A 27,401-nucleotide genomic window follows, 5' to 3' on the forward strand; every position below is an offset into this window, starting at 1 on the left:
AGTTTCTTAACTTTGGTTACAGACAAGGTTTGCATAAATACAAAATCTAACAGAAATGAAAGATAAAAAACAATTACAGTATACTTATTGTTCATTAAAGTAGTTATGCGTACATACAATGTTAACAGGATAAGAGCGGGAATGTTTTGTACAAGTAAACATTTTTGATACATAGCAAGATATTGGTAGTGTACATGGTGTCACGAATGATAATTATCATGATGATGTAGGTAAGTTTTGGAAGGCAAATCTTAATATGTTAGTTCTAAAAATCTGAGCTTCCATTGGATACCAAAATGAGCATTTTGATGTATAGTAGAGTGAGAAAGTAGTATGCGAACAAATTATTGCCGTATTTATTGAAAAAAATTTCTGACAAATCGATGTTTAGGTCCTTAACGTCTCGAGTCCAGGCACAAAATTGAGAAGATTCAACAAAGTCTTTGTCACGATATTGACAAGGCACGCCCGATCGATACCGATGCTACTTCAAGTTTATCACCAAAAGTATCCAATGAATACAATTGTAAGTATTGCACATCAACAACAATTGACCAATGAAAACACAGGTAAGAGGAAGTCAAGTGGAAGAAGTGCGTGATCACATCATGTAATTTACCTGATATCATGATGACTATGATGATGGCTTGCGTGTATTGTGAGATAGAAGTGCATCAATCTTCTAACAATTCAATGCTATTTTATCTCCGTGTTCTAACAATAAATTTCATCCGCAGAATAACATTTTCACATGTAATTTTTGCCTTTAGCCTTAAATGTTTGATAAATATAAATGACGTTCTTTGTAAGTTAACTTCCACATTTACCCAGATATTATTACCAGTTTCATATCTCTCAATCTAGTATATACAGATTTACGAGTCATCTTACCCCCCCCTTCAGAAAGTAAAAATTGGCACGGTACATGTACAATAATTTACTTCCGAATGGTACCTTGCGCCTTTTAGCTCCACTTATTCATTTACACCGATTAAAGGATTCTCCGTAAACCAGCAAGCCTGAGTGAGGGCGTTACGGTGTTACATCAGCAGAGCCTGAGCAGAGCCAAGTGAAGGCGTATAGTATCATTAACACATTCTATACGCTACAATAAAGCAACAAGCACATGCAAGCAAGTATTTCGACAGTATCAATAAAACTAAATGAGGCTAAATGTAGCCCAACTGTACGCATACAATCTGGCAATACCGCTCAGTCTGAAAGAAATGAAAAATATCTGTTGCAATTTTCTGATTTGCATAAAAGTAATGCTAGTTCATGGAAGTTGTAAAACAATTATTTCTTTTAATACAAACACATTTCTTGGTACGACAACTTTATAGCACTGTTTGAATATCAACATGAAGTAGTAATGACAAATTTTAATGGATACTAACGCCTCTGTAGTTTCGTGATTACATAGACAGCACGAATATTTCGTTTTTATTCTGAAACGCCGTGAAGAAATAAGTAGAACAAAACCCAGCGCAATATGGGTCGAAAATCACTTCGTGATTTTCGCCCAAAAATGAGGGAAAACCAATATTTGATCAATAAATCAATAACTACTTGCCTTGAGTTGCTGAATTTTCAATGCAGTAGTTGTAGTCCTTGCCCCTATAATATACATATCTTACTTGTCCCCAATGCGCTATCATTTTAAAGAAAAATGCAAAAATAGGCACAAATTTGGGCAGGGGTGTAGTACCCCCTTAACCGCCCATGTCCCAATATAAGCGCCCACCCAGCAACTTTACTACACATGATCATGATGATCCTCATTTACTCGAGAACTCAGGCTTCGAATTTGCCAACGATAGTTACGCATTCGATGCTAGAGTACTTTGCTACATGGTTTTTCGGTCGGACATCGGTGCAATTTTTTGCACCGGAGGTTATTTATTCTGATAATGTTGAAATTTGGATGAAAGTCAAGTCGATGAGTCAACTGTATCTTTTAAGCAAGATGTGCCTATTTTGGACAGTGTAAAATTTTGCTGAAGTGTAATTTTAGCAACAATTTTGATGCAATCGCCTGTCGTGGTCGGCTGTGTTTACTTCTGAACTTCCATTGCTCTACACGGTGTCATGCTTCAGCGAATCCGACTAGATTTTGAATGCAATGGTCTCTAGCCTAGAATGTGAAGCTATCGGTGAGCAAATTCTTGGCTACACTTCTCGAGCAATCCATCATGTACAGGATCCAACTACACATTATGTACTGTACATGTATCAAACATGGAACCATCTGCATGATAAAATCCATATTTTGGGTCATTTTTTACCTGTGCAATTATGTAAACAATATAAAAAATAAGCGCCCACCCAAAATGACTTTGTTAAGGGGTCGTCTATAATTTTCGCCATTTTCACTTGTACGTACAAAGCGTACGTAAGGCCCTTCACAATTGATTCTTAGTTTCCTGTTTCATGGTTGAAAACAAGGGATTAATTATTAATTATTTTCTTTATTTTAAAACAAGTGGTCGCAACCTTCCATCAACCCGTTTTGACAAGGAACATGCAATTAATTATTTTACAACTATGTTTGATTTTATACATCTATATAATAATACGCTATTCTCTGTCTCTCTGTCTGTCTGTAGATCTGTCTGTCTGTCTGTGACTGCTAATGTGAGGCCACCGTAGGTCATCTGGGGCTCAAACTTGGTGGTGGGTGCAGCTTGGCATGAGGAAAACGAGTTTATATTTTTAAGGTCAAAGGTCAAGGACGGGGTCAAGTTCAATTGAAGTCTAATTTCAAATACTTTAAATGGCAAATCTAGCCATGCCATTGTGTTGACCTTGGACTATCAAACAAAAGTTTCCACGGTGACCTTTTCGTCAGACCAACGGTTAAGAGGTCAAAGGTCAAGAAAGGTAAAAATTCAAATTGCTCACTATGGAGCTCAAACTTGGTGGGTGGGTGGACCTTGGACTAACATGCAAAAGTTTCCACAGTGACCTTTTTCGTCATACCCACGGTTAAGAGGTCATAGGTCAAGAAAGGTAACAATTTCAAATTGCTCCCATTGAGCTCAAACTTGGTGGGTGGGTGGACCTTGGACCAACAAACAAAAGTTTCCACGGTGATCTTTTCGTCCGACCTACGGTTAAGAGGTCATAGGTCAAGAAATGTCAAAATGTTCAATTGTCCCTATGGATCTCAAACTTGGTAGGTGGGTGGACCTTGGACTAACAAACAAAAGTTTCCACAGTGACCTTTTCGTCAGACCTACGGTTAAGAGGTCATAGGTCAAGAAAGGTCAAAATTTCAAATTGCCCCGCTAGAACTCAAACTTGGTGGGTATGTGGAAATTGGACTAACAAAAAAAAGTTCCATTGTGACCTTTTTGTCAGACCTACGGGTGAGAGGTCATAGGTCAAAAAACAAAGATTTCAAATTGCTCATGGAGCTCAAACTTGGTCGGTGGGTGTAACTTTGGCCAAGGAAGCCCAGGTTTGAGATCTGCAAAAGCCAATAACTATGACAGCCGAGAACCGCGAAATACGGGTAACCGCCTAGTGTATAAGTAATGGTACAGTTATGTTTATGTTTATTCATCATTATAGTTGATATGATCAAAGTCAGAAAGTAGCAAATGGGAGTCATTAAAAGTTATTTTAAAAGAGAAAATCCAAAATATAAATAAAATAATTAAATATTTTGCAGTTCTCTACTTTGGACGCGGGCGGGAAACAGGAAACTAAGAATCAATTGTAAAGGGCCTAAGAGAGAGGGAGGGGGTAAACATCCTGGGCATGTGTACGTAAGAAAAATGGTGATTTGTTTGAGCAATAAAAAAAATGAAAGTGAAAAATTATGGTATTTTTCAATATTTTATTCATAAGATATAACCAATTGACCTAAATCTGTTCAATTCGTTTTAACAATTTCTATAACATGCCATGAAAACAATGATTTTCTTTTTAGTTTTGAGTCTAATATGCACAGTGGTCCTATTTTACACTAATATGCTTAATTTACTTCATACAAAAATACTTAGAATTTAGAAAAGGTGTTTTCTATCTGCGCTGGATCAATGAGGCTCTAGTGTGGATTGTCACTGTTGCGACAAAAGACATGAAAGCCATAGTTTAATTGCAAGAACATACACTAAACATGCCAAAGGGATGTCCCCTGGTCCCCCCTATATATGATGTGATCCCGGGGGTTCTCAGTGAGTGGAAAAGAGAGTATAGGATGTTCGGCGATTTTAGAGTGCATTGGTCATTTACACCCATCATATGTGTGAGTTACAGCTTTTGACAATTGGACAAGATGGTTTATATACTGGCTCCATACATTCGATGTATGTATTGGTCATTTTGGTTTAGATTCGGGCTGCATTTTAAGCTATACATGTATGTTAATTTATTGATGGCTTTTGTTTTCATGAAAATATGGTTTAAAAAGGAAGTATTTTTCAGCATTTCTCAACTTATCTGTATTACAGGGGTGTCTATTCTTTCGTTAATCGCCCCCAAAGGGGAGGGAATAATGTTACCCCTTGGGGGAAGAATTGTGCATTTTGTAAAAAAAAAAAAAGAGGGAAAAACAGAAGAAAGTCAACAGGATTCAAGGAAGATTAAAAATAAAATTAACTAATTTGGGGGAAAATGTATAACTGGAACATGTATTATTATGTTTTATGGCTATTTTTGGAATGAAATATAGATGGTCACTGGCTAGTCCTTTGATGATTGGTCTCATCAAGCATCGTCTCTCTCTGTCTTCATTCACAGTCATTTACAGCATGCTATCCGCTAGCTGCTCATGTTGTCAATATGCGATTATAAAATTTCTGTGATCTAAAAATGGCGGCCAATTTTGAATTTGACCCGACTAGGTCAAGGTGTTTTTTAAAGGGTAACACACACTAAAAAATGGCAATGAAAAACACAGCACAAACCACATTTAGATCACGAAATGAGTCGATTTCAAGTGAAGCAAGAATTAAAGCCATATTATAACATTTGCTGAGGAAGACGCCCTCACTGAATTTTTAAAATTCCTTTTCTTACACGATTAAATTGTACTTTATTAAACCAATATACCCTGCAAAAATCAAGACTCTAGGTGCTGTAGTTTTGTCAAAATCCAAGATTTTGAATAAAACGCCGGAACCGGCGCTTTATTATTACGATGGAATTATTAATTAGTCGAACGCATACACGATGTTCATAACACACATACGCACGCTGGGCGTATGCGGGACGGTGATATACACAACAAAGGGTCGTACCACAACATGACCGAAGGAGTGGTATGTATTGGCGACATGTGCGCTGGTAGTAAATTCAATTTTCTTTGCTTTGCCGTAGTTGTTCGCTCAAAAATAAAAGGGATATATCTGACAGTAAAAGCTAACATTTTATGGCAAAGAAATGCTAATCTATTTTGTTTGAAAATGTTATAATATGGCTTTAATTTTGAAACGTCGCAAGCTGAACACAACATTTTAGCCACAAACTGACCAGCTACTTAGCGCTTACACTTTGATTTGAAATTAATGGGAGTTTAAAGGAGAGACACATCCCGTCAAATCACATAAGACAAATTTTGCCTGATTTTATCCATATGTGCAAATACCATAAAATTTGTAATACTTGATTCAGAGTTTTTTTCTGATGGAAACAACACCGGAAACAACACAATACATTCTGTGCATTGACAGTGTTGACCATTCTCTCACAACGTTCGTATCATGACGTCACTGTAGTTTCAAGGAAAATCTGTCTTGTTGAAGAAACTCGCTCGCTTACAGTTGGTTTTTGCGGAATATCAATTTTAAACAACTTATTTTCTCAAAACAGCATTTTCATTGTCCTCATATTATTAGTTTTTAAGATATGATGTTGTCTGAGCAATGTCCTTTTATAAGCTTGTTTCTTCACCTTCCAACTCTCAATATATTTTTACTTGTCTGATTTTTATATGTTGCAGTCAGTGTTGTGAAACACTTGTGAGAAGCAATGTGAGTTAGCAGACGACATCATCATGGCTTGCAGAGCTTGTCTGCTGCTTCAGAAACTAGGCTCACCATCAAGCCTCAACAGAAATATACAGTTGCTGTGGCAACCAAGACTTAGAACAAGGACAACTAGGTGTTTATCTTCCTCTTGTGATGGTCAAGATGGGCGGAGACTTAATGACACAGGACTATGGAAAGGAGACGGCCTGACAACTTCACAGGAAGTGCGACAGACTTTTATAGACTATTATGCAAATGTGCATGGCCATTTATATGTTCCATCATCATCAGTTGTGCCTCACAATGATAACACATTGAATTTTACAAATGCAGGAATGAACCAGGTAAAGTTGAATCTTGCACAGCGTCATCATCCCTATATCTTCCGTGTCAAAAATTGCTGTGATGGTACGGCGAATCCTCTCATTTTTCAACAGCTACGCATGGCGATTTTGTTCGAGATAGGCCGAGCGACTCAGGCTAAGCATACCATTTACACGATATGAGATACCACAGAGTTTCTATTCTACACATTTTTACAATTTGCGCATGCTCAGTACCCTATATGATGTTGCCATTACAAAAAATTTTGTTTTGTTGTCAGGTAAAACCCAGGTTTTGTTTTCAATACACTAACTGGAAATTCAATACACTAATCAGCGGCGATTGCTGTTTGCTGTGGATATATTTACTGCATTTATAGTGTAACGATTTTTAAATCATACGTTAAAAATGTGATATATTCAACTGTTTGAGAATTACAATCATATAAAGAACATGTGTAGCCCATTCAGCTCAGATCCAGGTGCTGTATAGAATATTAAATCACAAGTCTATAATACAATGCACATATCGAGACACTATGCAACTTTCTTTATCTGCGTCAATAATAGAATATTGATTTCAATTAGAAACGAATACATCCCTACATTTTGAGTTTGTACTTCACCACTGAGTGATCTAGCAATTGATTTGATTTCTAGCTAATCAGATAGGACTCCTTTTCTTCACCGCCACTCACCAACGGAGTATTAAGTTGCAGGGAAAAATATTTATAATACATGGTGTCAACACTGTGTCTTGGATTAGTTGCAGGGCTGTCAACTCTCACGCATTGCCCGCGAGTCTCACGCATTGGGTCAGTTTCTCACGGTCTCACTCCTAGGTGGTAAATCTCACGCAAAATGCTGGAAAATTAGTAAAATCTCACGCATCGTCAAAATGAACATTGTAGTTGACAAATCCCAGTACGGCTCTGTCTCACGCCAAGCAATTCCAAAAAGTTGACAGCCCTGATTAGTTGTTGTGTATAGGAATTACTGTTATCATGTGTATCCTCTGTGCACTGTTTTATTAGAGAATAAACAATAGAAATTTTTGTTTTTACTATCCTCTACCCTGTAATAGACAACAGGCAGGTCCAATATATTGAGTAGTTGATGCTGGTGCACACTACGATAAAATATTTGATCTGCCTGTCGTCTATCACACGGTAGAGGATAGTAAAAACAAAAATTTGTAGCATTTATTCTCATTCTTACAGTAGTCAGTTAAAAATGTTCTTTTAATTACTAGACACTGTTTTATTTAGCAAAAATTATAAGCCAAGCACACAGTAAACAGTGGAAATTTTTGTGCGATCAATTTTGCACGCTTTGCCAATTGTGAACTGTTCCCCTTGTTTTTAAATTTGTGATTCTATGTTTTCTTAAATTGACCTACATGTATACACAGAAGCGATGATAATCATTTTCATGGTAGCAGCTTGGAGCGCGAAAAGGAAAATGTTGACAAGATATTATTTTCTACTTACCTTGACAGTTCAAAGACATTTTTCAAGGAAGAGTAGATCCAGGTTCAGCTGCAGCTCAATACCAGCGAGTGGTGAATAGTCAGAAGTGCATTCGTACTGGTGGAAAACACAATGATCTAGACGATGTTGGCAAGGACCTCTACCATCATACATTCTTTGAAATGCTTGGTAATTGGTCATTTGGGGACTACTTTAAGGTTAGTAGCACTGTCTTTTGTAAGAAAGTTTTATGACCACCCCACTTTTTGAGAAATTTGTTATGTATCTCTTTGTGGTTTTATTCCAATTTTGGCGTATGTATTTTGGCCACTGCAGATTTTGATAGCCACCCCACATTTTTCAAACTTGCTACGGTCCTGGTAGTTTTAGCAGTGTAATAACATGAAAAGTAATGATGGTTTCTTGTGCAGATGGTACACAAGTTTGAAGGGGGATGATTGGGACATAACCAACTGACCATTCCTGGTTGGTTGTGTTTTTAACTCTGTAGAAAATGTAAAATTGATCTCATTTGAAAATTCTAACTGCCATTTCATGCAAACATGTACTGAAGGTGGGAGCCCTTATAATGGTGATGTCAAAGGTCACATCGTGTTCAAAGGATATACTACTTACTACGCAGGAGGAGGGAAGGTGTATTTATATGCTGGTCACCCCACTATGGTTAGATGCACATACCTCAGGGGTCATTGCAGAAGTGTCCACGTAGTGGTCACTGGCAGATTTTTTTTTATCTAGATACAATTCTGCAATCCAGTACAATTGCACGTTGTACATAATATGCAAGAAGAATAAGAAAGGTCATGGGGGGTCCCAGCTGCTATCATTGGCCCATAGATTGTCAAACATGTTTGATGATCTCTTCTTTGGCATCACCAGAAAGGATTGTATCACATAAATTTAAGAAGATATGTTACAGTAACATGTAACAGTGTAGCATAAAATGATAGAAAATTCAACTTGAAGCCTGAAAATGATGAGCAATTGTTTTAGACTGCACTGGATTGTATTACTATTTTGAATTTGTTTTCTATTTTACATCCCAGGAGGAAGCTTGTACAATGGCATGGGATTTACTGACAAGAATATATGGCTTACCCAAAGAGAGATTGTATGTCACATATTTTGGAGGCAACAAGGGCTTGAACCTGGCACCTGATATAGAATGTAGAGAATTATGGAAACAAATTGGGTATGATATTTAAAATCTTGATGTTGTTAATAATTTATCATTTTTTTAATTTTTTTTTTATTACTGCATGTTATTTCATATTATGTTTCATATGGTAATACATGTAGTTTAGCTAAACTGTAAATGCACTGTGAAATGCATGTAGTCAAATGTTTCCAGCCATCTTATTGAAAAGGTTAAATTATCACCAGCCAGTTGGACCTATTATTTTGACCAGCCTGAGAGCAAAGTTACCAGCCATTGGTTGTAAGTCTTTAAAGTACATGTATATTCATAAACGGTGTAAATATTCATGAGGGAATGAACCAATAGGAGCGGATCTTTAATAAGTGTGCATTTCATGCAGTTATTTTTGTCGATGCAAATTTGCCATCATATTACGCAATCAATATGGAGATTTTGACATCAGAACAAAGCTCATAATCATAACCTCATCTTATTTTAGGCCTGAATTATGTTCTGTTTAGATGTTATGTAGTATTGTTGTACTTCCCATTTTGACTAATCAAATCTAACATCCTCTTGTTATAGTATGTTTCGGGAGATATCCATGAAAAAAAAAGGGTATTCCCCAAATTTCTGTTCATTCTGATTTTATGTTTGCGAGCTGTGCATAATTATATGTATTACATAGGCCAATGTGATGTAATGTTGTAATAACAAAACAAATACAAATTTGACAATATTTTCGCCAAGCAAATGAATCTGCAAGGATTGTTTTGCATACAAACATTTTGTAGCCAGATGTATCCGATGGTGTAAAAATCTCAACTTTTGTTTAAATCATCTACTTTTACAGAGTACCTTCTGACAGAATCCTGCCATTTGGAATGAAAGATAACTTCTGGGAGATGGGTAATATTGGCCCATGTGGTCCGTGTAGTGAGATACATTATGATCGTCATGGCGACCGGGATGCTGCGCCATTCATCAATCAAAACAACCCTGATGTGATAGAAATATGGAATCTAGTGTTTATGCAATATGAAAGGTGAGATCATGTGACCAAAGAAGTAGAAGAATGAAATTAATATTAGATTTTGGGATCAGTAGAGGGAAAGAAATGTACCTTTTTGGTTGTGTTTAGTTTACATTGGTTGTTGCTGATATTTTCATAGTTGCTATTGCTATTGTTGTTGTTATTGTTGTTGTTGTTTTTCATACCCCTGCAGTTTTAACTTCCAACTGATGTTACTTTTGCAAACCTTTTTTATGTACAGAGAATCAGATGGCAGTTTGAAAAAGCTTCCTAAAAGGCATGTAGACACAGGACTTGGCCTGGAAAGATTGGTGTCGGTCCTCCAAGGAGTCAGGTCCAACTATGACACAGACTTATTCCAACCACTTATACAAGCTATACAAGAAGTAGGTACAATAAGCAAGATAGGACAGTTAAAGAGTTTGTTTACAAAATTTTGATGAAAATCTCCTTGTTTGTGTTTGTAAATGACCGTATTGTAGTTTGTAGATTCCCATCTCATATTTTGGGGGATTACAGATTCAACATGTAGAAACTTAGAAATCAATTTGTTTTAATGTTGACAATTCTGTTATCTTTGTATACTTTTTCCAATCTGGATAGCAGTATCCCTTATCCATTTTGAATGAATGACATAGAATGTGTTTGATGGAATGTGTCAATGCATACATAAGCATATATGCACAAATTCTCTTTGCATAATGATTTTTAATAATTTCATAAATGTACAATTTTGAGCATTCCATGATATTGTCACTGAGGTATAAGTGCACCTTTGGTCATAGACCAGATGGGGAAGTCCTCTTTTGGTCTATGCACTAGTGTGTTTGTCTTTTAATCGTGACATTGGCAAATCAATATGAAATGCCTGACATAGCAATGTAAAGATTGGCTTACCTGTAACCATGAATTGGGAGATTCCATATGAAATCCACTCTCTCCTTGTAGGAGATTTAGCTAGAGTCTTCCACAGAGGGAGTATGGTTTACAATAGAATAGACAAATGGCTAACTTTCATTTGAAATACTCACACCAGTTGTAGAAGTTATAGGTAAAGCTATACACAGGGGGAGTATGGGTTACAAAATAATTAACCCATGACCAATTTGGATTCCATTTGAAAAACATACTCCCTCTGTGGAAGACCTCTTTTAAATCTTCAACAGGGGTATGGCAGAATGGAATAGCCCATTGCTTTTATTTTGTGATTGCAGAGTTCTGGGGCCAGACCATACTCTGGGTTAGTTGGCAGAGAGGATGTTGATTATATTGATACAGCATACAGAGTAGTAGCTGATCATGCTAGAATGCTAACAATAGCCATATCAGATGGGGAAAGGCCATATGAAAGTGAAAGAGGGTAAGCATAATGCTATGATGGATGGGTAAAAGTAGTTCAGATATCTAAGGAAATTTGTGGACAGACATGCTCTAATGCCACCTTTGTGTGTCTAGCCTAGAGTCTGAAGTTTACCGTTTTCTAAAATCCATTTTCCGTGTTGTAATCCGTGTTGTAAAATTTGTAAATCTGTGTAAAAACTTCGGACTCTAGTATAGCCTGAACCTCTTTTTCAATGTCATGGCTTTCCTTTTCCTTACCAACCCATTTGCAGGATTTCCTAAATGTGGATTAGATCTTTTCTCCCAAATAATGCTTGCATGCCCAAAGTGGACTTCAATCCCCCCCTTCCTAAAAGAAAGTTATGGTTTTGCATGAAAAAGTGGTCCTTGTTAATTTTTCTAAAAAAGGAGCTACAGTTAGACTACAAAACATGGAGAAAAAAAATGTACCCTGAAAAGTGGATTTGTTAGGCATTTATTTTTGAGGGGGTGGCTGCACCAACCTGCATAGAGACCTGGTTGCAACATAAGGTATATTGCTGATCGAGATCGATGGGCAAACGTGATGCATGCTGGGAATGAAAAAGGCTCAAAAGCTATTAAGCATTTGTCCCCAAGATCGCGAATTTGAGCCCATTTCCTTCCCAGCCTGGATCACTTTTGCCTGTTGATCGCTATCAGCAATATACCTTATTGATCATGAGAAGGGAAGGAGGGTAAAGTATCTCACCACTACTTTTGTCCAAGATTATATGTTCAATAAGTTGTGAGTGCTATATAATATCCCCCTCTTATGTTTTTTAAATTTGTTAAAATATGATATTTCACTGGAGGCAAAACAATAATATTTTTCATTTACGTAAATGTTGCCTAATCCTTTCCATTTAATATTGATATTGTATAGGTCTGTTGTGAAGCGTGTCATCAGACGGGCTGTGAGATATTCAGCAGAGAAACTTGCTGCTCCCCCTGGCTTGCTGGCCAGTCTGGTTCCAGTAGTTATACAAAGTTTGGTAAGTGTAGAAACTTGTACAGTCTACATCTGCTAGTTCTAAGGTGCACTTGTCCTATGATTTGCTAGTCTTAAGATGCACTAGTCTAAAAAGTTTTCTAATACTCTAACCCTAACCCTTGGCCTCTAACCCTAACACTAAACCTTAACCCTAACCTTAAACATTACCCTTACATAAATCTTACCCTAACCCTAACTTTCGGACTAGCGAACCCTTTTTATGTTTCAGATTAAAGTGGGTTTTTTTTCCGGACTAGCCAACCTTATATTGGACTAGCAAACCTTAGGACTAGTGAACCTTAGGACTAGTGAACCTTAGGACTAGTGAACCTTATATTAGGACTAGTGAACTTTAGGACTAGTGAATTAGGACTAATGCCTGCACTTGTACACCACATGACAGCAGAACACCTATCATGTTCATCGCAAGTGTTTGCCATAGATGAAAAAATAATATACAGATCACCAACAGGCAAAGTACATGTGCTTTGTATGCTGAAAGTTCTTGCATATTCATGAGGGCCTATGATTAAATTGTGTGGATCTAACAAATGACTGCAGCGTTGCATGCCTTCATGTTATGCAATGGAGTGTTGTGTGTCTTTGTGTTTAGCAAAAGACCATAGAAATAAGCGGTATGTGTGCAGCAGTTTTGTCTCTTGCATTTCATGGAATGATTGGCCCTCATTAATGGATGATGCTGGGCTTTGCCTGTTACTGATTGGTTGGTATCTCTTTAGTTATGGTGTATGCACATACATACAAAAGCACCCCTTTGCATCATGCTCACAGTTCATGGATATCAGAATAATTATAGCAGAATGATTTTCTTTTTTAATTTATGCACATCTACCACCATCTTCTAGACTGAAGTGAGAGTATCATTAGATATTGTTAATACATCCCAATTTATTTCTGTATTTCTAGGGTACAGCATTTCCGGATCTGGACACAAATCCTCAGCGCATCATTGATATCATCAATGAGGAGGAAGATAGATTTATGAGGACACTCAAACAAGGCAATAGATATCTGAGGAAGCAAATAGCCAAGACAAACACAAGCCAAGTCATTTCAGGTGGGTTGTCCATTACAAGAAAAAGTGTATCAAAAATTTGGTACAATTACCGAATAGGGTGTAACTTACTAGACTTGAGTCCAGTCCTCGTTTACAGAGTGTAGGGTTAGAGTTTAGGGTTGGGATAGGGCAGTCTTGTAATAAGACTAGTAGTGTTGCACCCTATTCGGCAATCGCTCCAAAAAATTGTATCAGTATAGTGTGTCCATTCTATCTATACAGAAGTGAGCAAAAACCAGTAATTGCGGACTAACTAATAATTGCCATTATTATGTTTTCAGGGTTATTAGGAGTTAAGAAAACCTAATAATGATAATATTGGATGGCTTATTTCGCATGATACCATAACATATCGGATTCGTCATACAAATATCGAACTCGCCGTTGGCTCGTCCGATATATTTATGACTCATCCGATATGTTATGGTATCATGCTCAGCCATCCAATATTATATCAATATCAGTAATTGTCATCATGTTAATGGTCAAGTAAGACTTTGAAATATCCACCTTGACCTTGCAATATTTCATTGTTTATGTGTCTTTTCCCATGTAGGTGATGTAGTGTTCAAGTTGTATCATCATTATGGCTTTCCGCTAGACTTGACCACGATCATTGCTGAAGAGAAGGGACTCACTGTGGATAAAGAGGGATTTGACAAATTGCGCAAAGAAGCTCTACAAGTAAGATAGACCAGAGAAGACTTACTCCCAGAAGTTTTTCCATATTGTTATTACATGTATATACCATAAGAGAAAATAGGATTGTTTGCATCAGTATTCATCAAACTGTTTCATAACTGAAAGAATCCCCTACTCCCCTTATGCACATACACTACAAGATTCCTACTGTGGCCGCCTGCACAGGTACACCGTTGCCAAGGTGCCTGACTGGTACACACAGATTAGCTACATAGTACCAATGCTGCTACTGCACAGGACTCACCAGCAGTGGTATTGTACAGGTACTATATATTGGTATTCCTCTGGTACTGCACAGTACCAGCGATGGTACTTGGCGATGATGTACCTGTGCAGGTAGCCTAAAAGGAATCTGGTAGTGTAGGTTTTTCCTGTGCAGCAACATTACTATTGTGTTTTATAAGATTTTAGAGGGATCATAAATTATGATTATTTATATTTTGCTTTTATTCTGTGAAGGAAATGATTCGTGGTAAAGAGGATGGTGAACAGAGTGTTCTTACTCTGACAACAAATGACCTGGACAAATTACATCAAGACAACATACCGGAGACTGATGATACAAATAAATACATAAGCTTTACTCAGAAGGGAGATGGTAGGTATTGATGCTGTTTAATTCATTTCGGTCAATTTTAATTTCACTGTGATCAGTTGGAAAAAACCTTATGATAATTTGATTTAATTTGATGGTTTTGCCTTTAAGCATGTCAACAAACCACCATTGTATGCATATATACGCTCTGCATGATTAGGTTAGCATGTGAAATTTGAGGCAAGGTGAAAGAAAGTGTAATACATGTACATACAACATCTTATCCCTTGTACGTTTTGCTAGTTTCCAAGCCTCTAGATGCCAGGATCCTTGCCTTGAAGATAGAGTCTGGTTTTGTTGATGAAGTGAAGACAGGAGACAGATGTTTAGTTCTTGTGAACCAAACCAATTTCTATGCAGAGCAAGGAGGACAAGAATGGGATGAAGGACATATAAGTATCGGAGATGATGAGGTCAGTCAAATTTAGAAACAAAACATAATTAAATTTATCCTCAGATTAATAACTTTGGGCTCCATCAGTGGATATTTCATTATGCATAATGACAGTGTGGTTTACAGTAAAAGAAACATACTGGTTTTTTTTTCATTACACTACTGCTCGCATTAAGCTTCAGCAATTCTTTCTTTTTGTCAGCTTTGTTTCCCAAAGTTATGCTGGTTTTTTACTTTCTGCTGCTTGCAAAAATCAGAGCAAAATCTTCAGCTGAGTTAGGCAGTTAATTCACTATTTGTCACCTGTAAAAATTGCCTAACTCACCAAAAAATCTCATTTATGATTGGTCAATGGGATTATTACAGCAGGTGCCCATGCTAGAGATATGATTTAGGCAAAAAAACTCAATTCGCTGAAGTGTGATTATTAAAATTATCGTAGCAGGGTGACAATATATGGTTGCAAAGTTGGTCTTTCTTAAAGGCTCCCAACATTTGGGATTAATTTGCCAGCTCAAAATGTAGGAATGGGATCACATAGGTAGAAAACCCTATTGTTCATGTTAACTTTATTGTCTAAGCATACCGTGTAGTCCCATTGTAGAAAATGAGCCGGTGCATCATAGAGTCATGGTTAAGTTTAGGGTTAGGTTTAGTGTTAGGATTAGAGCTCAGAGTATAGGTTAGAGCTAGGGTGACATTTAGGGTTAGGGTATATGATTAGGGTTTATAATACATTTATTGGGATTTCTGACTAATGACCCTGTGGGCTATCGACCTATAACTGATGTATTTAATAAAAAACTTTGTATTGTTTTTTCTTTCTACATTTGATTAGGTAATGCATATAAGCAATGTCCAGATGATTGGCAGATATGTAGCTCATCATGGGGTGGCCTTGGAACCCTTCAGAGTGCAATCACAAGTCAAGTTATACATAGACAAGGTAGGTTAATGCTCTGCGTGCTGGCCATTGCCTTCCACATAAAAAGTCCAAGTTTTGAGATATTTTCTCAAAATATCAAGAGCTATCTCAAGAACCACTGAACCAATACTAGGCTTGCTTGTACTCATTTCAATGCATTTTTCATGCTGATTCCAAATATGGTCATGAAAATTTACAGTTCTGAAATTTTTTATCTGTTTTAAACTTGTCGTCTGAAGTCGACTCAACACCTTGACTCGACACCTGCGTGGAGAGGGTTAATGATGGATTTAAATTGTCTGACACTTTCTCTCTCTGTTATAGAATAATATATCAGAATTTTATCAAATTGACATTTCATTCCAAAAAATAACTTAAATAACATTATTTTTCCTGTGGTGATGTTTATTTTATGCAAAATTTAGATTATAGTGTACTTGCGTTTTAGTGATACTTTACTGCTACACAGTGGCATCGCCCCGATATCTTCATGGCAGAAATCGCCATGGTAGGATGAATCCACCGCCAGGCATAGCCATTTTATATCGACCTGTTTAATTGTTTTGTGTCGCATAAGAGCCGAAGGACATCTGACTAAGGCTACTGACAATAGCCCCGTTAGCCCGGTTACTGTCCTCGCTGTGTGTTAGTCAAGCATGGTCACAGAGGTCGGTATACACAAGAGTCGCATTAGTTTACATGTTCACGTAACCTCCTTCAACTCATTTGCATAGAATTGGATACCAGGATCGTATTATGATTCGTCGTGCCTTCTAACCTGTTCTAATTAGCATACGTTTGGATACCTCCATATTTAGTATTACCTAATTAATTATTTATACCTCTATGTTGTTTACATAGTGACGTCATTAGAGCTGGTCACTCAGTCAAAAATCCGACGAACTAACGTTTGCAGTTTTTTTTATTACTGTTATATCGTGAAATACCATATAGCTGACGTGTTAGCCTAATATGATAGGAAAATATTATAACCGATGACCCCATGTTCACATTTGCTAAATAAGCTGTATTTTCGCTGGAAAAGGGCGGGACTTGTCGGCCATTTTGTTTACAAAAGGCATGTTCTTCTCCTGCGTTACCTGGAAGTGGCAGCACCAGAACAAATGACGTCATTTTTGGATTTCAGCCGGAACGGTTACGTTCACTGCCGTGCATCGGTATAGGCATCAGCGTATCTAGGTTTTACTAAAGTAAAACATCTTTGAGCATGGTACACCATAGGTCATATGGTTTTAGACTACCTTCACGATTGGCCTATACACTGCGCTATATAATTCGGCACATATAAATCAAAATTATTGCCAGTTTTTGACTCAAGACGCAAGCTAGTATCTCAAAGCGCAAGCCAGCGACTATCATATCTGTTAAAACTATATATTCAAGTGCAATCTCAAGTGCTATCTCAAGAACCACTGAACCAATACTAGGCTTGCTTGTACTCATTTCAATGCATTTTTCATGCTGATTCCAAATATGGTCATGAAAATTTACAGTTCTGAAATCTTTTTATCTGTTTTTAAACTTGTCGTCTGAAGTCGACTCAACACCTTGACTTGACACCTGCGTGGAGAGGGTTAATGATGGATTTAAATTGTCTGACACTTTCTCTCTCTGTTATAGAATAATATATCAGAATTTTATCAAATTGACATTTCATTCCAAAAAATAACTTAAATAACATTATTTTTCCTGTGGTGATGTTTATTTTATGCAAAATTTAGATTAGTGATACTTTACTGCTACACAGTGGCATCGCCCCGATATCTTCATGGCAGAAATCGCCATGGTAGGATGAATCCACCGCCAGGCATAGCCATTTTATATCGACCTGTTTAATTGTTTTGTGTCGCATAAGAGCCGAAGGACATCTGACTAAGGCTACTGACAATAGCCCCGATTAGCCCGGTTACTGTCCTCGCTGTGTGTTAGTCAAGCATGGTCACAGAGGTCGGTATACACAAGAGTCGCATTAGTTTACATGTTCACGTAACCTCCTTCAACTCATTTGCATAGAATTGGATACCAGGATCGTATTCTGATTCGTCGTGCCTTCTAACCTGTTCTAATTAGCATACGTTTGGATACCTCCATATTTAGTATTACCTAATTAATTATTTATACCTCTATGTTGTTTACATAGTGACGTCATTAGAGCTGGTCACTTCGTCTAACATCCGACGAACGAACGTTTGCAGTTTTCTTTTTATTACTGTTATATCGTGAAATACCATATAGCTGACGTGTTAGCCCAATATGATAGGAAAATATTATAACCGATGACCCCATGTTCACATTCGCTAAATAAGCTGTATTTTCGCTGGAAAAGGGCCGGGACTTGTCGGCCATTTTGTTTGCAAAAGGCATGTTCTTCTCCTGCGTTACCTGGAAGTGGCAGCACCAGAACAAATGACGTCATTTTTGGATTTCAGCCGGAACGGTTACGTTCACTGCCGTGCATCGGTATAGGCATCAGCGTATCTAGGTTTTACTAAAGTAAATCATCTTTGAGCATGGTACACCATAGGTCATATGGTTTTAGACTACCTTCACGATTGGCCTATACACTGCGCTATATAATTCGGCACATATAAATCAAAATTATTGCCAGTTTTTGACTCAAGACGCAAGCTAGTATCTCAAAGCGCAAGCCAGCGACTATCATATCTGTTAAAACTATATATTCAAGTGCAAGGAACCACATCTGGTTTCTTTATACAAAATCATTTACGGGAGATATTCATCATTTTCAAACCCGGTATCTAAAGATTTATCGTCTGAATATCAATCGTGCATAGCACATCTACGTGTATCGATCCCGTGTATTCATTTCAGTGTCTCTTGCTGTAGTAGTGTAATTATTAACCGGGCGATGTCGGTGTGTGCTAGGCTAGTGGCTTCTTCATATTGGCCATCATAACCTTCTGCTTTATTTTATATGCAATTGTGGTCTGATGAAGTGATCAAAGATTGTTTTCATGGTAGACAGGCTGTGTAAAATAGAAAACAGAGCATGAAATGATTGGACCACACCCCTTAAAGGTCATACAATAGTCTATAATTATCCTTTGTGTATTGTAGGAAAGAAGAGAGAAGTTGATGAGAAATCACACAGCAACACACCTATTGAACTTTGCTCTGAGGGAAGTGCTTGGAGAAGGTACAGAACAAAAGGGTTCACTAGTAGCAGCAGATAGATTAAGATTTGACTTCTCTGCAGAGGTAAGATATATTATTAGTCAAGTTTTCACAATTAGGCAAGTAAAATGCTTGTGAATATGTGAGTCTTTCACTGCTTGTTATAATTTTTGGTTTCTTTAAAAACTATTTTGTGAAAATGCTCTTGTGACATGTATGTAAATACCAGAAAGCAATTTCTTTGTCGCTCACTTTGCTGCTTTTTGCTGAACACTTTGAAAATGTTGAATATATACAGTCCATATTGGAACAACTGAAAATGAGCTATTATAGTTGAAATCCATACACCTATGAAAGACACGACCTTAATCTTCCACACAAAGGGTGAAACTTTCAAACATAGTCGCCCATTCGGGTAACTACGTTTGAAATTCACATCCCCTGTGTGGAAGATCAAGGTCGTAATCTTTCAACTGGAATAGCACAATATGATCTGTAATACCAAAAGATACTATTTATTTAGTATTTATGCTGTAAACATTGATACAGACAACAGAAAAAAAGTCTCAAATGATGTTAAATATGGAACTATCAATCCAATATTCAGCTGAATAACAGAGATATATAGCCTATGTAAAAGAGGTCTGTAAAAAAAACGGTTGAATTGTGTGTGCTACATGACATATTTACTTGCATGGGAGCAAATCTGATTCTGACTTGATTTCTTCAATTTCAATGACTTGGATTTACTGTTCTTTTAGCTCTAACATATATAGTATTAATATTATACAAATTTTGTTATGTAAGAAGAAATTTTAAGAAATGGATGTTTTATAATTCATTAATATAGAACTCTAGTTGGTGTACATACTTAATTAAAATGATGGCAACTAGAAATAAAAGTTAATTGCTTTGTTTTATTACATTTCTATTTCATGGCAGAAATCTGTAACCAACACACAATTACAGCGTATTAGTGCAATAACTAACAAATTCATCGCCGACAGACATGCAGTACACAAAACAGAGACATCGTACGATACAGCTGTGTCAGTCAAAGGAGTAAGAGCTTTATTTGAGGAAGCTTACCAGGAAAAAGAAGCAGTAAATGTTGTGTCAATAGGAGAGACAGTAGAAGCACTGAACAAAGATGCAGATCCTGGATTGAAAACATCAGTGGAGCTATGTGGTGGAACGTAAGTCAGTATTATAAATCCAGGAGTTATAAGTTGAATTTACACTTGATTTCATAGTGATCTTGATGCTTTGCTTTGGACAAATTGCTGGGGAAAAGTTTTGCATCACTCATTGCTTTTGCATTTGTGACCAGATCTGGTCCAATCAGGCTAAAGTCGGCAATAATGAAATTGAGATATAAGCAAAAATGAAAGAAAGTGAAAAAAACAAACAATAAAAACATAAGAAAATGGAGATACAAAAGGATCATAAATTTGCAACCAAGTATTATAGAGACTTGGGAGTTCAGCATCAGTAATTGTAGGTACTGAGCAAATTAGTAATGGTAGTATTTCAATTTTCGAAATCTCCGACTTTAGCTTGAGTGGATCAGATTGGGTCACATTTATACTAATTATTGTGGCGATTTAACTCCATGTTGTTGCACTGGCAGATGATATATTTTTAAAATTTTTACTAAAATATTTTGAAATAGTAGTAGTGGTCAAAACAAAAAAAATCCAATCGCTTACATTTTAAATAAATTTCTGTAAGACTATGAAAAATTGATTAGCCGTATTCCTGTTGTTTATTGAAGTTTTTATTTATTTTTCAGTCATGTGGAAAATACCAACGATATCAAGAAATTGGTCATCATCTCGCAATCTCAGAAAACTGGTGGCGTACGTCGACTGGTAGCTATCACAGGAGATGAGGCTGTAGCTACTGAATCTATAGCAAACATGTTTGATAGTGACATGGCAAAGCTGAGAGAAGAGGTATGTGCACAGGGTGTGTACCTTGTTTTACCTCAAATTTAGTAGTGACGGCATGTGCTTTTACAGGGTTGTTCTGTGAGCGTTCTGACAAACTGCCTTTGTACACATGTATACATTCTGCTGGATTAGGCTAGCTTGCACGATTTGATTCCACAACTTGTGAAATACACACGTAGGTCACTACCTAACTTGATGTAAAACCAAGTTTGGGCTATTCCAGTTCAAATGTGTACACCCCTATGGAAGACATGACCTTAATCTCCCATACATGGGGGCTCAGATATACTCTAAAGTCACCCATTCAAGTAACCCCATATGATATTCACAATCCATGTGTAGAAGATTAAGGTCATGCCTTCCATAGGGGGGTGTATGGAACTGGAATAGCCTTTAGGTGACATTACAAATCTTATGTCAGAGTTGTTTTAAGTTTATGATTGTATTATTAATGTCATGAACTTGGTCAAAATCAGTTGGAACACCATTTATTTTTGGTTCTTAGTTTGACCAAGCCAGGCTCCTTGCACAAATGACAGGTCAAGCTTCATTTAGCTACTATTTGACTTGTGTGGACTTCCCAAATCATTTTTGTAAGTATTTATTGTTTTGGGCCACTTTTCATCCATTTGATAGTTCTGTCTGACACTGAACTCTCTGATAAAAACAACAACAACATCAAAAAATAGCAAAATAAATGATTAGCTGTTGAAAGCTTGATATTATACGTTGTCCTGAATCTGCTTTTCTCCACCAGTCATAGTAGATTAATTGTGGGATAGGCTTTTACGACGGGAGTTCATAACAATCAGTAAGTTTTTAGCGGGTTTGCCGGCGGACAAGTTTAGAGACAGTTCTAAACTTGTCCAATGGGGAACCTGCTAAAACTTACCATAGTAGATTAGTTGGGAAGGACGAGGTGGTTCAGTGGTTGATGAACTCACCTCTCATCACTGCAGCTTAAGTTCCTTGTTACAGTGTGTGTGGTTGTTGATTCTCACCCATCCTTACAAATTCTGCATTTTTCGTTCTATATTCTAAAATTGCATTTTAAAATTGTAGTGCTGCATAATCCTTCCTGCAAATGAATTGTGCTTTGTGACTGAATTAGCAAAATGTTTCCCAAATTTTATGATAGTTTACCCTAGCTCCAACACTAGTTCTGGTATCAATTATTGTTTTTAAGGAAGTGTACCCCCAGTTCCAGGCTCTTATCATTGAAAAAAGGGCAGCAATCTATAGTACACTGCACACAGAGATAAACACATAAGCCTCAGTACAGGAATTTGATGACCAGTGTGTACCAAGACACATCATATCGTCGGGTGCATTATATAGTGACGGATCTGCACTTTACGGTAAAATCCATAGTGACGGATGTTGAGTTCTCAAAAAAATTGCGCAAGACATAGTGACGGATAACTTTGGCAATCTATTACATATATAAGATGTACGATTTTACTACATTTTAATGTATTGAAAATATCTTTCAAGGGTCTACTTTTAATAGACACATGAATTGCCGAACATTAATGGCAAGTTTATAATCTATGCTCAATACAATGTACATACTCAACGTTTTCTCGATGCCCATTTTTTTATAAATTTGCGATCAACTTCCATCACTATGTTATAAACCATGGGTATCCGTCAGTATGTAATGCAGCCGACGATATAAACCATTTAGCAACAATTGGTGATTTGCAGCTAAGAACCTGACACCCTATACATACCACAATATACATACCACAATAAACCATCGCACCCACTCAAGTTCTTGTACAAAAAAAAACAAGCATTAAGTTCATAATTTTAAGTTAGTTCAATTATTCACAATAACAAACAGAGACTGTGACGGGGCTCAAACTTGCATCGTCAAACACCAATGTGCCAAAATCTAACACATTGCTGATTGAGCTTACATGACTACTTACATTACCCATATTACATTACAGGTTCATCACTACCTGCAAACAGACAGAACCTCACAGAGGTCTGTATTGTTGAAAAACAAACTTGATGCACTGGAAGAGAGCCTCAAAGCTGCTACATTTGAGCTCTGGAAGAAAGACAATCTGAGACGAGAGATCCTAGCACTGAAAGAAAAATTAAAACGTCTCAATACTGCAATGATGAATAAGCAGTTGAAACAAGTAAGTTATGGACTGTTCTTTCCATAAATTGTGGAATAGGCTTTTACGACAGGAGATAATAACAATTAGTAAGTTTCTGATGTAAGCCTATGGCACAAAACAAAGATATTATGTTTTAGGAGATTTGAATTCTCAGGCATATAGCTCTGAGATACACCCACAGATGTCAGCTGTTCTAAAAACCCATTGGTTTTGTTAAAAAACTCTTTCCTATCTCCTCTTGAACAAGTACATAGTTAGAAATATTTTCAACCACCTGAATTACCAAAAATTCTTACATTTGCTTTTCAGATAGCTCGAAATTTGTATGCTGAGTTTACAGCTGAAGAAGGTTCAGTGGGTGAAGGCATTGTGAAATATGTTCATGAAAGTCTTGGGCCAAAGGTAAATAAAGCACATCTATAGAGAAAGGCTCACGATCATGTAATCACATTCTGCATGTTTCTACTGGGGAACGGTTGGCGGGTAATGTGGTTTAGTTTAGAGTATTACTGGTTAATGTGCTCAGTAGAAACAGATCGGTTCGGAGTGATGCGGTGTGGACATGAGGTAGACCATGTGGTGTGACACCCGGTGTTTCTGTCAGTGGGAACACAACGGTTAACGGTTGCTGGGTGTTGAACTTCTTTTATGTACATTTTATGTATCACATTGTGACCTTAAAAGCAGCTTGGGGTCAAGAAAATATTTTCAGTACTTCCGGTACACACCACAACCCTTACTTTAAGCATCAGTAGAAACGTGCTGGTTGTTGCCTGAATCGGATTGTGGGTTACCGGGTAATACCGGGTAAAAATACAGAGTGCTCAGTGTAAACACGCAGATTGTTTGTAACATCTTGTTTGGACTATTGAAATCAATTCTGTTTATGGCTTGAAACGCTATCACATTTCCACATATCATACAGAGATTCACAAGATTCAGAGATGAAACATCAATATAATACTGAAAATTGCAATAAGGCCTAAAAAACTTGTTTGATTGGCATAACCCAACCGACACTAGTTACACATTGCCGACCCTGAATATTTTTTATTTTTGAAAAAAATTGAATTAAAAAAGAATAATAAAAATTTTATAAATTTAAGAAGTTTTAGAAATCACCCAGAAGTGAAGGAGCTATGTTGATGAAATTTTGTCAGTGTAATCTTTTATGTGAGGAATAACTTTGGCTAAATTGAATTTAATATATATGTTAATAGCGCCCTTAATTTGCACACAAATATACAGTTTATAGAAAAAAATTACCACATAAAAGCATAAAAAGATGAATAAGTCGATAAAGAAATGAAAATCTATGTTAAAAATAGCTAAAAATGTATGTATATATTAGTGTGATAGCTGTTGGTATTGTCCAGGTCTAGAATTAAATATTATTATAATGTTTTGCTAGAAAATTAATAATTAGTTAATAAATGACCATAGCAAACAACTGTGGTTTATAGATTGGGCAAGTTTGAGATAAACCTCAAAGATTTTTTTTATGTTATGCCAATCAAACAATTTTCTTTTAGGCCTAAGCTCTGTAATAGTTTTCTCTTACATATAATCAATGATTTTGATTGCAGGAATTGAAGAGAGTTAGCAATCTGCTTAAGGCTCATCTTGGAGATAAAATTCCTGTCATGCTTCTTAGTTCAGTTGAAGACCATATCTACTGTGTGTGTTCTGTTCCAGAGGTGAGGAAATATATACCAGTATACCACATAGATTTAATTCTTATTGCCAGCATTGTTAAACACATTGTGCATCAACTACTAATAGGCGGGACTCGGAACATCGTGGAATGATAACAGAATGGCATACACCCAGCTGGGTGCAGCACCTACATGAATTGCGGTTTGCTTATTGCGTGACTAACGCACTTTTGCACTTTATTGACTCGTGCATTTACAAAAACCAAATAATACTCCCTATTACAAGCTGATCATAGTATAGTTTTACTCAAACCAGATTTAGCACAGTATTCTGATTAGACTGTCAAATTGTAACATTACCATAAAAATAGATTCATATTTCTTTAGTGTTTGTCAGGTAAAGCGAAGAAAATCACAATTTAATTCCAGCACTGATGTCGCTATTGCTTGTCACTCCGTCGATTGTGACAGGTTAGTCCTGTTGTGTTAAGACCAACCTGTATGACATGTATGTACAGATTTATCATCATCTCTTGAATTTAACTAATATATTTACTGTATAACTTAAGCGACAGGACACATCGTTTTATAAAAAAATATTGGGTTTGTCACAAATACCGCACCTAAAGACATGATTTTTGTAGGGTGTGTTAGTTCATTACTGTACATTACAATTTGTTTAATTTTTTTTATTTAAGTATCGCACCGCTATCTTAATTTTCACATGCTCAAAGCGGTCCTTCTTGCAGTTGGGAACAGAAACTTTTGTCATATTAATTTGCTACAATTATTTGTTAGAGAGTTGTGTGCCTTCGCGTATATATGCGATAGAGCTTTACATGTTTTCGCGTTTACGCATTTGCGCGAAAGACCTTAAAAATATGCGGTACATTGTGTACATGCGTAGCAGTTTTGCATGTCGCATTGCATGGAACGATCGGCCATCATTATCAGGTGATGTGAGACTTTGACTGTTTGGAGTTGGTCTGTTATCTATTTCGTCCATGGATCTGTTACTACCAATCTACACCATTTCATGTGCCATTAGTTGGGTGCTTTGAGAACATTTATTAATGTAGCAACTAACCACTACAAGGAATAAGCTAGACACTGCATGTTAGAGAGACCTATCTGAATTCTTTATGCCTGGGCTTTTAAGGAATTCCATACAAATCCAGTGGGGGATGTGATCTTATATTTTGTTTATCCACCATTTGTAGTGACTTCAGAAAATGTTGGAAGATTTTTCTTAAATCTTGCACACGGGTATGGCACTAATAGCAGATTTCAAGGGGTAACATGGGTTTGATCCTTTGAAAAGTAAGTTTATTTTGCATGATTTAAAAAAAGGAGAGAGAAGCTAATTTGTGGTATTTGTTGTTGTTTCAGGAATTAGTGAAGGCTCATGGCCTAGATGCTAACCAATGGATGGATGAAGTTATAAGAGAAATCAATAATAAGAACAAAAATGAAGAAACATCTTCACGAGCAGTTACTTATGGACGAAGAACAGATGCTGTGCAAGCTGTTACCATTGGACAGAAATTTATTTCCAAAAAAGGGAAACATTGATAGCTATAGAGTACCAAGTGTGACGTCATAAAATTTTTTTTGCATTTCAGCATTTTCATGACAATACTTCAATAGAACATGATGAAAAACATCCACAGTCAAATTTGGTGGGAATCGGATCATGAGGGCCGAGATATGGCGCATGAATACCTAATTAGCCCATTGAAATTAGTGTAAATTGGCCTGGTTCATAACTGTTTGGAACCAGGCCAATTTACACTGATTTCAATGGGGCTAATTAGGTATTCATGCGCCATATCTCAGGCCCTCATGATACGATTCCCACCAAATTTGGACTGGATGTTTTTCATCATGCTCCACCGATACATGGTATTCAAAACGCTGAAATGCAAATAACGTTTTTTGTGACGTCATCACTTCGGTACTCTATTGATAATGAAGGAATTCTGGACAAAATTGTAATGCAGTATCCTTCACACCTAACTGTCCAAGACAGTAAAAATAATGGATGAGGCGTAGACAAATCCATTAGTGATAGTTATTGATAATGAAGCAACTCTAGATGAAATTGTATTTTTATATAAAGTATAAAAGGACAATGCACTATCCTTCACACCTAACTAATTTGTTCAAGGCAGTAAAAATAATGAACCCATTATTTCAATATAACCCATTATTTCAATATTTTTACTGCCAAGGAAATGCAATATCCTTTATTTCTATTCTATTACAGCAAAAATACTATGATTAAAAGAAAAAATATCACTTTTTTGACCAAATATCTAAAGATGTTAACATCAAGATAGAGCTCTTATGCATGTATCACACCATATTTTACTCATGAAATGTGGACACTAGGAAAAATGTGTGGGAAGCCCTGACATGCACTTAGTGCAAAAATTAACTACTTTGTTAAGCCACCATTGTTCAACAGTCATTTAATAAAACAAAATTCAAAAATGTA

General features: G+C 36.7%; 1 protein-coding gene across 1 annotated transcript; it reads left to right on the forward strand.

Moving 5' to 3' along the window:
* Positions 1–5,945: 5,945 nt before the first annotated feature.
* LOC140155762 (alanine--tRNA ligase, cytoplasmic-like) lies at positions 5,946–27,401 on the forward strand. Its single transcript, XM_072178721.1, has 20 exons — positions 5,946–6,319; positions 7,797–7,985; positions 8,835–8,980; positions 9,780–9,971; positions 10,201–10,345; positions 11,174–11,319; positions 12,205–12,313; positions 13,240–13,390; positions 13,947–14,074; positions 14,552–14,690; positions 14,931–15,100; positions 15,920–16,027; positions 19,106–19,246; positions 20,105–20,358; positions 20,955–21,117; positions 23,070–23,267; positions 23,559–23,651; positions 24,836–24,946; positions 26,294–26,479; positions 26,864–27,401. Exons 1-19 carry the CDS (start codon positions 6,002–6,004, stop codon positions 26,474–26,476), a joined length of 3,084 nt encoding a protein of 1,027 aa, XP_072034822.1. The 5' UTR covers positions 5,946–6,001; the 3' UTR covers positions 26,477–26,479; positions 26,864–27,401.

This window comes from Amphiura filiformis, chromosome 6 (assembly GCF_039555335.1).
Source record: "Amphiura filiformis chromosome 6, Afil_fr2py, whole genome shotgun sequence".
Taxonomy (NCBI): Eukaryota; Metazoa; Echinodermata; class Ophiuroidea; order Amphilepidida; family Amphiuridae; genus Amphiura; species Amphiura filiformis.

Bases quoted from the DNA above. Each gene is read 5' to 3' on its own strand.
- LOC140155762 (XM_072178721.1), top strand. From the start codon at position 6,002: ATGGCTTGCAGAGCTTGTCTGCTGCTTCAGAAACTAGGCTCACCATCA. The intron at 11,320-12,204 runs GTAAGCATAATG...GATATTGTATAG, and splicing joins CCATATGAAAGTGAAAGAGG to GTCTGTTGTGAAGCGTGTCA. The intron at 12,314-13,239 runs GTAAGTGTAGAA...CTGTATTTCTAG, and splicing joins CAGTAGTTATACAAAGTTTG to GGTACAGCATTTCCGGATCT.